General features: G+C 48.1%; 1 protein-coding gene across 5 annotated transcripts in view; it reads left to right on the top strand.

Annotated features, from left to right (window-relative positions):
- The window catches only part of LOC137431859 (sterol O-acyltransferase 1), a 97992-nt gene that overhangs the window by 66536 nt on the left and 16664 nt on the right, over nt 1-14792 (top strand). For all 5 annotated transcript variants that reach the window (XM_078782577.1, XM_078782579.1, XM_068123632.2 and 2 more), the window contains one exon: nt 11023-11120. In XM_078782577.1, coding sequence (XP_078638703.1) covers nt 11023-11120 — 98 coding nt within the window. The remainder of the gene's footprint in view (nt 1-11022; nt 11121-14792) is intronic.

The raw sequence follows: 14792 nt of genomic DNA, 5'->3' as shown, positions 1-14792 counted from the left end.
CTCCGCCTCGCACGGGTCGGACTAGCTAACCCCAGACACCCCCCCCCCCCCCCGCCAGGGCCCGGGAAACTAATATGTGCCGAGCATGTAGGGCCGCGTTCGGCAGTAGGGGATGGTGAAGAGCCCTCATTGACGCGACAGGTCATCTATTGTGGCCAAATTGGTACTGGTAGTTTGACAATTCAGTGCAAAATTGCCGGCGTGGTGGTCGATGCCGCAGTGGACACAGGAGCTAGCGCCACGATCATCAGCCCTGTGGTCCTTGATTCGAGTGCAGACGGTTTGGATAACATCCAGTGTCTGGAAAATCATAGTTTGCAGTTGGCTACCATGGTAACGGCCCCCATCATAGGGCGTGGTTTTGTAACCCTCAAGTTAGGGTCGGTTAAAAGGGAAATAGAAGTTTGGGTGGCGGAGGTGTGCGACCCATGCCTAATCGAGCTGGACCTGTTGACTGCCAGCGGTTGTAAAATCGATTTGTGCCGGGGGACCCTGCAAGTGGGAATAGATGAGCTGCCATTGGACGGGGTGAGCACGGCCGAAAGGACGGAGCTGGAGGCTTCTGAGGCCGTGACCATTCTCCCGAGGGCCGAGGCCATAGTGCCGGCCCGATGGCGAGCTCGCCCAACCTGGCAGGAGTCCTGCGGCCTGGTCGAACCGGTGGCAGCGCAGTCCGTCCCGGGTTTAGTCGTGGGCCGCACCCTCGTCAAAACGGACGGGCCGGTGATGGCCGTCCTGGTAATTAATGTTAGTACAGAACCACGCACTATAGGACGGGGCACGAAGATAGCTGGCTGCACCCCAGCTAATGAAGTTGCGGCAGTGAGGGACGAGGACATCCAGCTGAGCTGGTCCCGTAGGGAGTCTCGAGCAATTAGTAGGAATTGACCCGATCCCATTTTTGAGATGGTAAACAGGAGTAGTGTAGAGTTGGAGGAGACACAGCGGGAGGCCTTACACAAATTAATTGAAACTCATTTGGACATCTTCTCCTTGTCCTCCGAGGATATTGGACGTATGGGCCTAGTGAAACATCAGATCCACACTGGTGAGGCCCGGCCTATTCGTCAGCCCGCCCGACGGCTCCCTTGGAGCAAGAGGGAGGAAGCTGATGAACAGGAAAAAAAGATGCTCAATGCAGGTATCATTGAGTCCTCGGGAAGTCCTTGGATGTCACCAGTTGTGTTGGTTAAAAAGAAAGATGGAACCACGCGGTTCTGCGTGGACTATCGCCAACTAAACAACGTGACACTGAAAGACTCATATCCCCTGCCTAGAATTGACGATGCCCTCGATGCCGTTGCAGGCTCAAATTGGTTCTCAACCTTGGACCTTAAGAGTGGGTATTGGCAGGTGGCGATGGATAGGGCAGGGAAGGACAAAATGGCATTTTCCACAGGTAAGGGGCTGTATCAGTTCACTGTGATGCCGTTTGGTTTGTGTAACGCCCCCGCCACCTTTGAACGATTGATGGAGCATGTGCTGGGCGGCATGCCATGGCAGTCATGCCTGGTGTACCTGGATGACGTCCTGGTACATGCTAAAATATTTCCCCCAGGCCATAGCTAATTTGGACCAGGTGTTTGGGTGCCTCAGACAGGCAGGGTTGAAGTTGAGTCCAAGTAAGTGCACTTTGTTTGCTAAAGAAGTGGCCTGTCTAGGTCACGTCATTGGTCGCGAGGGGGTGTAAACAGACCCAGGCAAAATTACAGCGGTAGAGGAGTGGCCCGCACCTCGTAACGTTAAAGAGGTGCGGGGTTTTTTGGGACTCTGCTCCTATTACAGGCATTTTGTAATAGGAGCAAAATTTGCAGAGATAGCCCGGCCCCTTCACCGGCTTACGGAGAAGGGGACGAGGTTTAATTGGACAAGGGAGTGCAATGAGGCCTTCCTAGCATTGAAGGGGTGTTTGACATCTGCACCCATTCTAGCTTACCCCTCCAGTGACGGGACATTTACCCTGGACACGGATGCAAGCCAGAAGGGTTTGGGCGCGGTCTTGTCCCAGACACAGGGGGGCGTAGAGAGAGTGATCGCGTATTATAGTCGGGCCATGAGTAGGCCAGAGCGAAATTATTGCGTCACTCATAAAGAGTTATTGGCTATGCTGACTTCCATGAGCCATTTCCACCCATAGTTGTACGGGCGGAAATTTCTGGTTCGAACTGACCATTCCTCCCTGCAATGGCTCCTCCGGTTCAAGGAGCCTGAGGGCCAAATTGCAAGGTGGTTGGAAAAGTTACAGCAGTACGATTTTAATGTGACCCATAGGGCCGGAAAGGCCCATGGGAATGCCAACGCACTCTCTTGACGTCCCTGTTTGGGGGAAAACTGTAAATTTTGTGCGAGACACGAGGACAGGGAATAATTGGCAGACCCCTACCCTCGAAGTCCGTGCTTTCCGGGTGAGAGGGCCAATCTTGCCACTAACCGCCGATGAGGAATTTGGAACTTTGGCTTGGAGCACGGCCCAGCGGGAGGATCCCGTACTGGGACCGGTGCATGAATGGGTTCGATTGGGGAGAAGACCTAGTGGGGAAGAGGTCACCCCCCTCGGGGCGCAAACAAAGGCATATTGGGCTCAATGGCAAACCCTGGAATTGAAAGACAACATCTTGTACCACAAGTGGGTAGAGATTCCCTCTGAGAAAACTTCCTGGCTGGTGATAGTCCCAGAGCAATTTAAGACCACCATTTTGCAGCAGGTGCATGGTACCCGTCCTAGCGGCCATTTGGGCAGAACAAAGACAACATCTCGGGTCCGCCGGAGGTTCTATTGGGTAAATATGGGGCGCGATATGCAGGACTGGTGTCGGAGATGCGACGCCTGTACTGCTAAAAAGGGACCAGCACGGAGGATGAGGGCCGCCCTTCAATTACACCAGGTGGGGGCCCCCCTTGAGCGGGTGGCTATGGACATACTAGGCCCACTACCCCACACCCGCGAAGGTAATAAGTACATCCTCGTAGTAATGGATTATTTCACCAAGTGGCCGGAGGCCTATGCCCTCCCTAACCAAGAAGCCGGGGTTGTAGCACAGGCCTTCGTGGAAGGATTTGTATGTCGGCATGGGATTCCGGAGGAGCTGCACACCGATCAGGGTCGAAATTTTGAGTCAATTATTAAAAGATGTGTGCAGGCTCCTGTCAATTCGGAAAACAAGGACAACGCCCTTAAGACCTCAATCTGACGGGATGGTGGAAAGGTTCAATCGAACCCTGGTCCAACAATTGGCCCTGTTCACCATCACCCGTCAGGACGACTGGGACGAACATCTCCCGTATTTGTTGATGGCCTACCGAACTAGCCAGCACGGGGCCACCGCATGCAGTCCATCGCTGCTCATGTACGGGCGGGAGTTGCGGGCTCCCACCGATCTGCTATGCGGACCCGTGCCAGAAACCCCTAATAGACCGCCGGGGGAGGGCTATGCACGTCACTTAGAGGAAGGCATGGAGAGGGTCCATGCCTTCCCACGTGGCCAGCTTCAGCTGGCGGGTGCCAAGATGAAGCGCAGGTACGACCACCGGAGTCAGGGGAGCCAGTATTCTCAGGGGATGAAGATTTGGTTCTTCAATCCTGGAGACGGAAGGGCAGATGCCCCAAACTCACCTCGCCTTGGCAAGGCCCGGGGGTCGTCCTGACGCAAATTTGTGACGTGGTCATTAAGATCAAAATGGGACCACGAGCCCTCCCTCGGATCGTCCATGCCGATCGAGTGAGACCCTACACGGGCGAGCAGGCGCCCTCATGGATCACCTTGGCCTTAGAGGCCGAGGCAGGACCCAGTACCTCAAATGACAGGGCTCAATGTTCAGAGGACTGGGGGGAGTAGCGTTGGAGAGTAGTGTACCCTACGTGGGGGAATGGTTGTGTCACCATTCCTCACACGCGGGGCCCATGAGCATTAGTTTAAGGGGATGGCAGTGATAGGCACATGGGGGTGCCAGCAATGGTTGCCTCCATGGGGCACCGAAGCTAGCCGAGGGAGGGCCAGGATAATGTTTGGGATCTAGCAGACAGTGGAGACAGAGATTTAAGTTGTGACACCTGTACTGTAGAGGGGACGTAGGTAGCTTAGTTGGATGATAAAGAAAAGGGAGTGCATAGTGTAAATGGACGACGGGGAAGCACGAGTTATAGGGGGAAGTTGTCAGCTAGATGATGCTGTGTGTGTGAGGAGTTGTATGTGGAAAATAAGTGGAATTGTGTTTGAGGTGTGTGAGCACAAAAGGTGTGTGAGATAAATGGTGTGCGAGATAAATGGTGTGCGAGATAAGTGGTGTGGAATAAAAGGTGTGGAATGCATGGTGCGAAGGAGTGAATGGGGAGAGGTGGAACCCATTTGCAAAAGCCCGGGGGGTAGTGCAAAGCAAGGTAGCGGGCGTAGGCAAAATTTGTATGTATATTGACACCTGTGGTGCGGGCAGTAGCAAGTAGTGCTTTGTAGGGTGCGTGAGTCTGTGGAATGGCTGGGCGTGTGGCTTAATTGGTGCATGTGGTTATTGGGGCACTCCACCACTGGTAGTTTGTCGGCCAGGTGAGGCCGCAGGTAGGCTCTGGGAGCCAGTTAGTTATAGTGAAGTTTGTTGAATAGGGCCCGAGGATCCCAAGAGAGGACCCGGGTTGCCCAATGCCAAGGTGGGCATCAGGGGGTAAGAGCCAGGGAGGGCCTTCCCCAGTTAGGTAGTCGCAGGAGCAGGTAAGCTCGGGTGGCGGCTTCAGTGGCGGAGGTGCGTAGGTAGTTGGACCTGCTAGTGAAGCCACATGACCCAGCCCCGAAATTGTGCGAGGGCACAAAGTGAAAATTTGTGGGGGTGAGACCCAAATTCAGAGAGCACCACAGTGTGGGCAATGGGAATTCGGGTTCTTAGAACCACAACATTTAAAGAGGCCGATTGGCAGGGTACGACCCCGGGTAGTTTAAAAGTAAATGTCAGTAGTATAGTTAGGAGATCCCTTCGCACCATCCACAGCCAGTTACCGAGGAGGACAAAGAAATCCCTTCACATCATCCACAGCCAGTCACCGAGGAAGACAGAGCTCCACACCGAGGCTCTGTAGACTGATTAAGTGGTGAGACACATCACGACGTAAGGTGACATTGTTATGTTCCATCCCTTCCTTCCTGGGATGGATTGGGAGACGAATTTGGTATAGCGGGGTATATGGGAGACAAGACATAGTGACGGATTGTAAATACAAGGGGGGCTAGGGTAGTGTAGCCAATGGTGGGGGGTACGGACGGTTAGGGACGAGCCTGCTCTGCTCGCTCTTACACGTACCTCGCGCCGAACCACCTTGTTTTCTGTGTACCGCTGTGTGCTTTCCGCTTGCTTGTTGTGCTTTTCTCTTCCCCCGCCCCCGGACCATTTTGGAGGCCGAACTGTGCAGCACCGTCGGCCTGTGCAGCATCCATTCTGCACCTTGCTGCCCTGTCTTTGCTACATTTGTGCAGCCGACCTGTGCAGCACCTTGCTGCCATATCCTTTTGTTGCACCTTTGTTGCACCTGTGCAGCCGACCTGTGCAGCACTTTGCTGCCACAAACCACCTTGCTGCACCCTTGTCACTCATAATGGACCACAAGCCTTGTGGCAGCACCTCTGCTGTGCAGCATTTTGCTGCAAAATCATCTTGCACCTTCGGACCACTTGGTTGAGTGGCATTGATGCCACGCAGTTGGACCACGTGAGAACGGCCCTCCTGGCCAATGAAAAAAAACAAAAAAACATTTTTGTGCATTTTTTATTCTTTTGTGCTATAGTAGGGGACCAGCTAATAGATTCTGTGACCATTTTCTCAGGACCATGGTTTGAAGGCATATTTTGAACGATTAGGCAATACTAAAAAAAATTAGCGGGGGGACCCCTCGCAAAAGTGTGGGCTAACTCCACCAGAGGGCGAAATCCAAGATAGCCACCAATAATACTGATTTGGCCATATTTACACTTCTAATTAAGTTAGAAAGATGATTTTTGTGTCTAAATACTGTATATGTTTTTGAGGTCAAGGAATTCAAAATGAACAACTAAAATAATGTAGAATTAAAAGTTACTTCATTTCTAAACAAAATTTCACTGTTTCACCACAAATCAACAATTTATATATACATTTGTATGTTCCGAAACTGGTGAAGGCATATTGAACAATAATGACATGGATTAGGACAATAATTTCAATATGAAGACAAAATTAGAAGTCTTAATCAAAGTAATCTGTCAACATGTTAATTAGTCTTGTACAACTGTACATTGTAAGTATTTTTTTTACTAGAGGTAAACATATACTTAAACAGAACTGGTTATATGGATTGCATAAAATTAGATTCATAGGTCAAAGTAATATGCCTACATATCTATTAATACACAACAATCTACATTTGCATTAAAATGTATGCTGAATGGTGTATATATATATTGTTACGGTTCTTAGAACCTTCACTAGTAAATGTTTCCCTTATAAATGTTCCCCTGTAAATATCCCCATCAATTGGCTTGTTAAAGATCGCACCCTAGTTAGTCCATGTACAACACATAGCGAACTATAGGACCTCTCCGTAGTTATTTCATTATTATGTGTTTCAGTTAAGGATCTGTTCCCAATAGTTGAATCTGCGTTGCATTAATCAAATAAGATAGGCCCCTTTCAATTTCCCCAATCGTCTCACCCGCGCTTCAAAGTAGCAGTCGGGCGACATTCGCTGCTCCTTGCCTCGATTCGGTTGTTGGCCCCAAACCGCCATTGCGCACGCGGTCTCAAAGCCGAGGAAGAAGGGGGCGGGACCACAAGAACAAGGTGTGGCACGTCGACGCACCATCAGAGGTGGAGCCAGCGAGCCCTTACCAGCCAACCAGGGCTGACGAAATACCATCACGGGCGTGGCTCTATGAAGCGCGCATTGATCTGGAAGCACGTAATATAAGCGCCAGCGCGAGCCTTTTGAGAGAGTCGACTTGGGTTGGAGATGGCGCTTGGTGGGGTCTGGCTGAGAGAGACGAAGCTGCGCGGAGCTCTTTGACGAGCTGCTTCGAAAAGCCCCTCCCGCGTGAACGAATATGTGCAGCTGCCGCCGGGTTTTCGCCTCGAGCCCGGAGTGTGGACTGGAGCCAACCTCGACGCTGCGCACCGGCCCGGACCTTCCTACCCTGTCACCTGCATGGACCCTTCTCCTTCTTCCAGTCATTCCTGCCTGCCATTCCCTGTCGTGTGAGTCTGTTTGTTTGTCCTGGGGAATAATATAAGACTGCTTGAGGCTGCCCTGTGTCTTCTTCTTCTTCACTCTATATTACTTTCGTTTCCTCTTCTTCTTTGGTTTTGTGCATAATTAATAAATGTCTGTTATTTCTTACCCCTTTTGGTTTCATTCTCCCCCGATCGCTTTAGTCCTTTCTTTCGATTGAGTACCTGTGGTACGATTTGGCCAACGCGCAGAATCGGGTTAGTCAATTGCTAACGGCTCGAATCGCGGATTGCTAAACCGCTCGGCAAATACCATCTTGTCCATGGTTCGAGCGGTACTTGTCTCCCTGCTTTGCGGAGGGATTGGTAAAGGTATTCGGGAGAACACCTTGACCAATAACCCTGACCAATTTCACCCCGCGAAGGAGCGTTATAAGTACCAGGACTAGAGACGGCCAGCTTAACAGGCCAAGGGGATTAACCCCCCCCCCCCCCCCCCACACACCCCACTGCTAAGGGGAGTGCCGTCCCGGAGATCCATAACAATTGGTGTCAGGAGTGGGATTTAGAACCTGGGACTAAATTTATTTAGACCAAATTTTGGACACCAATTGTGCTATTGGCCGTAACAATTGGTGTTGAGGAGTTGGGATTTGGACCCGAACCAAAATTTTAATCCTCCTTAAAAAATTTGGTCGAAATTAGGAGCGGGCGAAATTTTCTTTAATATTCCAAATTAAAGTCGTGCCATGGATGATCAAGGCGATCGGGTGCCGGTCGGGTGAGAAGGTACCAGAGGAGGAGAGAGATGCGTGAGAAGGTACAGAGAGATGCGTGAGAAGGTACAGAGAGACGCGTGAGAAGGTACAGAGAGACGCGTGAGAAGGTACAGAGAGACGAGTGAGAAGGTGCAGGTGAGAAGAGAAGGAGCTGGAGTGCGCGACGAACTGGCATCTCCCCCATCTTGTTCAAGAGAGAGAGAGCGTTGACACGAGCCATTTATTACCTACGGAGCATCCCAGTCCCACCGCTATATGTAACGTCCGCTCGCGGTCAACGATACACGCACGCTGCCTGCCAGGGTTTTCCCGCCACGACACGAGTCGACTCCTGGAGCCAACCTCGATGCTGCGCACCGGCCCGGACCTTCCTACCCTGTCACCTGCATGGACCCTTCTCCTTCTTCCAGTCATTCCTTCCTGCCATTCCTTGTCGTGTGAGTCTGTTTGTTTGTCCTTGGGAATAATATAAGACTGTTTAAGGCTGCCCTGTGTATCTTCTTCTTCTTCGTTCTGTATATTACTTTCGTTACCTCTTCTTCTTTGGTTTTGTACATAATTAATAAATGTCTGTTATTTCTTACCCCTTTTGGTTTCATTCTCCCCCGATCGCTTTAGTCCTTTCTTTCGATTGAGTACCTGTGGCACGATTTGGCCAACGCGCAGAATCGGGTTAGTCAATTGCTAACTGCTCGAATCGCGGATTGCTAAACCGCTCGGCAAATACCATCTTGTCCGTGGTTCGAGCGGTACTTGTCTCCCTGCTTTGCGGAGGGATTGGTAAAGGTATTCGGGAGAACACCTTGACCAATAACCCTGACCAATTTCACCCCTCAAAGGAGCGTTATAAGTACCAGGACTAGAGACGGCCAGCTTAACAGGCCAAGGGGATTAACCCCCCCCCCCCCCCCTTGCTAAGGGGAGTGCCGTCTCTGAGATCCGTAACAGATGAGATGAGATCCTATGATAATCCGATGAGATCCCATCGAAATTGGGAATAGTGACTAGGATTGGCAAATTGGATGGGCAAATTTGATGGGTAAAAATGATTGGCAGTAATGATAGGCAAATTTTGATTGGCAAAAATTGGATGGGCAAAATTGATAATGGAAGACACCAAATGTTACGGATCTCCGGGACGGTACTCCATATTGCCCACTGAAGGTGGGCCGAGATGGCTCTCCCGCTCAGGGGTGGGAGTGCCGATGCTAGTTCACAAAATTGGTTATTAAAGGACCTTTATGATGGTTTACTGGAACTCCTCATTTTGTATGCTGAGTCACCATGGTGTTGGAGAAAATAGGCGTGGGGTGGGCAGAGGGATGGCCAGTAAACTGAGAAAAGAGAAGAGCAGAGGGAATGAGGAGAGATGGGAGTAAGAGCAATAACAATAATGATTATTTGTTATTAATATTATTTAGTGCTTTTTGGAAGGAGATATCTCAAGGCACTTTATGGAAAAATGAGAGAGAGAAGAGAAGAGAAGAGAAGATGGAAAGAGAGAGAAAGAGAAAATTAAAGCAAAGCACTGCTCAAAATATTTTTCTTAGTTATAAAGTTATTTAAGAAAATATTTTCGTTAAATAAGAAAAGTTTTCCTGAAACAAGAAAACCATGAGAAAATGTTTCTTGGCACAAGATGAACCCTTGTTTCAGGAAAACTTTTCTTATTTAACGAAAATATTTTCTTACTAAGGAAAATTAATTTTTGTCAGTGAGCAGTTAACTGGCAATGCACAGCAGCATGGAGGCTTCTGGAAAATAATGTAGCCGTGACAGAAAAAGACAAAAGCACAACATTGCAAAATAAAAGTAAAGTAGGAGCTGTTAGTCTAGGTCCCACGCCTTTTGGATGTTATGAGGAATGGTTATGTGTAATAGGAAAGCTGAATCTTCAATGGGTTTTTTTAATATCTCATACACAAGCCAAGTTACAGAGATGGTTGCCATGGCAACAGAATTCAGCCAATCACAGCCGTAATCTAATCAGGTTGAGATAATATCATGAGGAATAGATATCTGCAAAATGGAAAGCTAAATGTTCAATGGTTTTTGAAATATGGCGAACACAAAAGTACATGGACAGATGATCGATCGGTCAGTCGGACGTAGCTCATTTTAATATGACAGTCTCTGACCATGTAGGAGAGGCGGGGGACAATAATTAATTATTTATGAACATGCAGGAAAAGAAGGAGAACAAGAAAGAGCAATCAGAGATTGCAGACCCTCGCAAGGATGTGTTTTTAGTGGTTTTTAAGGCTTTTGTGTTAAAACAAATATGGCGGCCGAAAAAAAAAGAAAAAAGGGGAAGGACATTCACAATCCCCTTCAGAAACCGAGTAGTGTCGTGTTCCACGAAGATGGTTGTTGAAGAATCATCAGTGCTCACTAGCCAGGGTCGCAGAACCGACCGTGGTATTGGAATGGCTGGCATCATTATAGTTAGGCCTAAGAGATCGCCACCCAGCAAGTGGATGAAACGACACGAAAACAAGGAGAAAAAGACGTAAAATGTCATAGCCCCCGTGATTTCGTAATTTTGCTGTGCACAGTTAAAGACCGCCAGTCGGCCATCTTTGGTTGGATTACAAATCAAAATCTTCTGCAATGCATATACTCTCATGTATTGTCTTTGTGCCAAGTGTGAACAAAATCGGTCTATGCATGTCCAAGACATGGTTGTGGACGGACAGGTGGACGGACCCAGGGCATGAGCTCCCGTTTTTGACTAAGTCCAACGGGGGGCAAACAGTACCTCCTCTACCCACACTGGATACCATGTTGCATATTGTGGTGGAAATTAGTGGGGATGGTTGGAGGGCAGATAGAAGTAATGGGAATGAATGGAAGAGAGGGTACAAAAGTAATAGTAAACGAGGAAAGTAGAGTGAATGTAACACATTCACTGCGAAGATAATCTACGGTCATTGTGACTTGTTTTTCATACATTATTCTATTGATGGCCTGGGGACCCAAGGAACCCTGGGGACCCATTGATGGCTTCTTTTCTTTCTTTTTTTCTATTGATGGCCTCTAATCATGACACCTTTTTGTGCAGGAATTCTGATCTTCTTCTTGGCCTTCTTTTCCTTCCTTCACTGCTGGCTCAACATGTTTGCAGAAATGTTACGATTCGCTGATCGCATGTTCTATGAGGTAATGGTCACTCTTTGTTGATTCAAAGATGACGCTTAATGTGCCGAGTAAACATAATACATGTTTGAGTTTTAAAAAAACATTTCATAAGCTCTAAGTCTAAGGCTTGTCGAGGAACTGTGACACATATGATGCGCACTTAGGTAGAAGAGGCAACTCCATACTTTAATTTCACTTAAACAGCCACTGAGATTTGGGGAAGTGGCTTCACTTCCTGTGACATCATCTTTATGATTGCTTTCCTTCCTGCATTCAGTGGGGCAATTTCCTCCTCCCCATGGATGGGCTCGCGGCTAGGGTGCCAGCTTAGGATCCTAGGATCCTGGGTTCGAATCCCGGTCGATCGCTGAATTAACGCCAGGGGGATTGACTCAGCCTGTCATCCTTCCGAGGTCGGCTAATTGAGTACCAGTTCACTGGTAATTCCCTGTGTGTCGTAAAAAGGCGACAAACAGGGTTGGCGGCAGGAAGGGCATCCGGCCGTAAAACATTGCTTCAAAAAAGGGGACCCAAAAACAACAACAACCACGGTCCCCGAAAAAAGGCCAACCCCCGCTTTGCGGGGAAAAATGGCCTCTAAACGGTGGGGTTTTTTTTTTTTTTACCATGGATGCAAACCTATGGGGTATTTGCCATACTCTATCCTCTAAATGCTGAGCATTAAGGAAGGAAGTAGCACATCCCACTTTTAAAGTCTTTGGTATAGCTCGGCCAGGGTTTGACGCGCAAACCTCCCAGACTAAAAGCGGACACTCTAACCATTGTGCCTCAAAGTCTGCAACATGTTTGGCAGCCCCTCCCCACCCCCACCCTCAAAGCAGCCTATACTAGTGAAAAATAAGTAATTGAGAAAGATTTCAAACGTCACATAAAAAAGTGGAAGTATCATTATCGAGTGAAGATGTTTGTGTTTTCCTGACAGGACAAGGCCCACAGGATGGCTGAGATAGCAGACTTGCCTTTGAGCTGTCTGGTCAGAGCTTGATCCCTGCTCTGATTATATTTCATCAGTCATTGTGCTTTGTGCAAAAGGGGGACCAAAAAAAACAATAACAACCACGGTCCCCGAAAAGGCCAACCCCCGCTTTGCGGAGAAAAATGGCCTCTAAACGGTGGGTTTTTTTGTTTTTTTACCATGGATGCAAACCTATGGGGTATTTGCCATGCTCTATCCTCTAAATGCTGAGCATTAAGGAAGGAAGTAGCACATCCCATTTTTAAAGTCTTTGGTATAGCTCGGCCAGGGTTTGACGCGCAAACCTCCCAGACTAAAAGCGGACACTCTAACCATTGTGCCTCAAAGTCTGCAACATGTTTGGCAGCCCCTCCCCACCCCCATCCTCAAAGCAGCCTATACTAGTGAAAAATAAGTAATTGAGAAAGATTTCAAACGTCACATAAAAAAGTGGAAGTATCATTATCGAGTGAAGATGTTTGTGTTTTCCTGACAGGACAAGGCCCACAGGATAGCTGAGATGGCAGACTTGCCTTTGAGCTGTCTGGTCAGAGCTTGATTCCTGCTCTGATAATTATATTTCATCAGTCATTGTGCTTCATCAGCAGGAGGACGTTGCATCAGCTTTCGGCTTTTTTTATGGAAAGGAACATTAGGGACGATGAGGGGAGGGGGGGGGTGGCCTGTTACCAGTTCTCCCATCTGATTGAATTAACAATTAGAGACCCAAACTCTTTACACAGGTCACAGCTGAGGGGTTTATCATGACGAATCGAGAAATGCATCTCGGCTAGAACCAATCTGGAACACGTGACCACTGCAATGCAGGATACATATACTCGAGTGAAGGTGCTGAAGTTAACTTGTTCAACACATGTGATATCTTGCTGAAATACGCAGTGAAATCTTTCATCAACGACCGGTGCTGGCACACGGGTCCTCTGGCTTTGCATCCGTCCGATTGACGACGCGCTCGCACTGATGCCTCTCCTGACTTGCAAGACCCCAAAATGACCGTTTATAGGTGGGTCGAGATTCAAACCCAGGCTAGACAGCTCAGACAAGAGTGTTCGTACATCTAGGATATCCTACCAGCCCTCTGATTGCCTTTCCTTGAGGATGTTAAAGAGCTTGTGGTACCTTGTAAATGAGTAATCCTTCGTATAAATCATGACCTGCCCAAATTGAATTATTCCCCTAATGTACAGGGATATTCCATTAGTAGTACTAGCAACGGTACCCACCCTATGGACGGGGCTTCAATTGGGAGGCCCAAATGAAAAGGCAAAATATCAGAAATTGAAGGATTTTATTTTATTTTAAACGATTTATATAAACAGCTGTTAAATCATATCACACGCAAATCATCAAAATCTAAACAGTATTTGTAGAATTTCAATAAAAGCCACATCACTGTTCATATCGGTAAATATTAATCCACCATGTGTGGAAAATTGGAAAAATTGGGGGAAAAAATTGAAAAACTAGAACGGGCACTCGGTAGAGCGCATACCTTCGCCGCAGCTACTGTTCTGTACTTGGCATGGGAGTGTAGGGAACAGAACAGTGAACAGTTTGGTGCTGATTTCATGCAAATCGGATAAATACGATTTTGACCTTTTCGTGACCTTGACCTTGACCTTTGACCCGATTGCTCCCAAAATCTAATCAAATGTGTCCCGTATAATAACCAATCATCCCACCAAATTTCATGCAATTCGGTTGAATACTTTTTGAGTTATGCGAATAACATACACACACACACACACACACACACACACACACACACACACACACACACACACACACACAGACATACAAATAAATACACAGCGATCAAAACATAACCTTCCGCTTTTGCGAAGGTAACAAAATAGCCTATTTTACTCCGGGGGTCCCAGGATTACCCACCCAAAATTTCGTTGCCATCGGTTCAGCCGTTTTTGCGGTACCTGGGAACAGACAGACATACGTTTTTTTTTGGTTTTGTTTTTGTATACATAATCGAGGCTCGTGAAAGAGCTAACATTTATCACACAAACAAATCAAACAGACAAACAAACAAAGTATATAAAAAGGGGAGCGGTAGACAAGATGGGGAGAGAAGGGGGAACAAAAACACAACATTTGAGAGCAGAGATATCGGGAATGTGTGGGAGGGAGAGGGCTTTGGGGGGAGGCGGCGTGGGAAGGGGGGGGGGGTGGGAGAAGTATAAACACAAGGACACCAAGGACTTCCAGGAAATAAGTTGGAATTTCAAACAAGGTGGATCTGGGGTGAATTAGTGGGGGTAGAAAAGATCAAGGTTATGGATGGGGGAAGATAAGAGATGGTGGTGAACAGCTGTTTTAAAGACCTGGAGGGAGGAGTGGGATTGAAGAGAGTGAGGGAGTTTGTTCCAGAGGCGGGAGAAAAGAGGAATGAAGGAGTGAAGGTGAGCAGAGAGTCTTGATTTTGGCAGTTTAACCATAAGAGGATTGCAGGCAGATCTTGTGCGACCTGCAGGAATATTTGGGGGACAGAGGCCAGAGAGAGCTGGGGGAGCAAGGCCGGAGAGGAGTCGGTAGAAGACGGAAAGACCACCAACCTGCATGCGGTGAGTAAGTGAAAGGCCCTCGGAGTTAGCTTCATCGCGGGAGATTAATTCCAATGATTCCAATGATTTGGTGAATTATAGAAAGATGACTGTGCCTCAATAAGAATGAATGATCGTTTT

This window comes from Myxine glutinosa, chromosome 7 (assembly GCF_964187855.1).
Source record: "Myxine glutinosa chromosome 7, kmMyxGlut1.1, whole genome shotgun sequence".
Taxonomy (NCBI): Eukaryota; Metazoa; Chordata; class Myxini; order Myxiniformes; family Myxinidae; genus Myxine; species Myxine glutinosa.
Note: the sequence above shows the minus strand (reverse complement) of the source record. Positions and strands in the feature narration are given on the sequence as shown.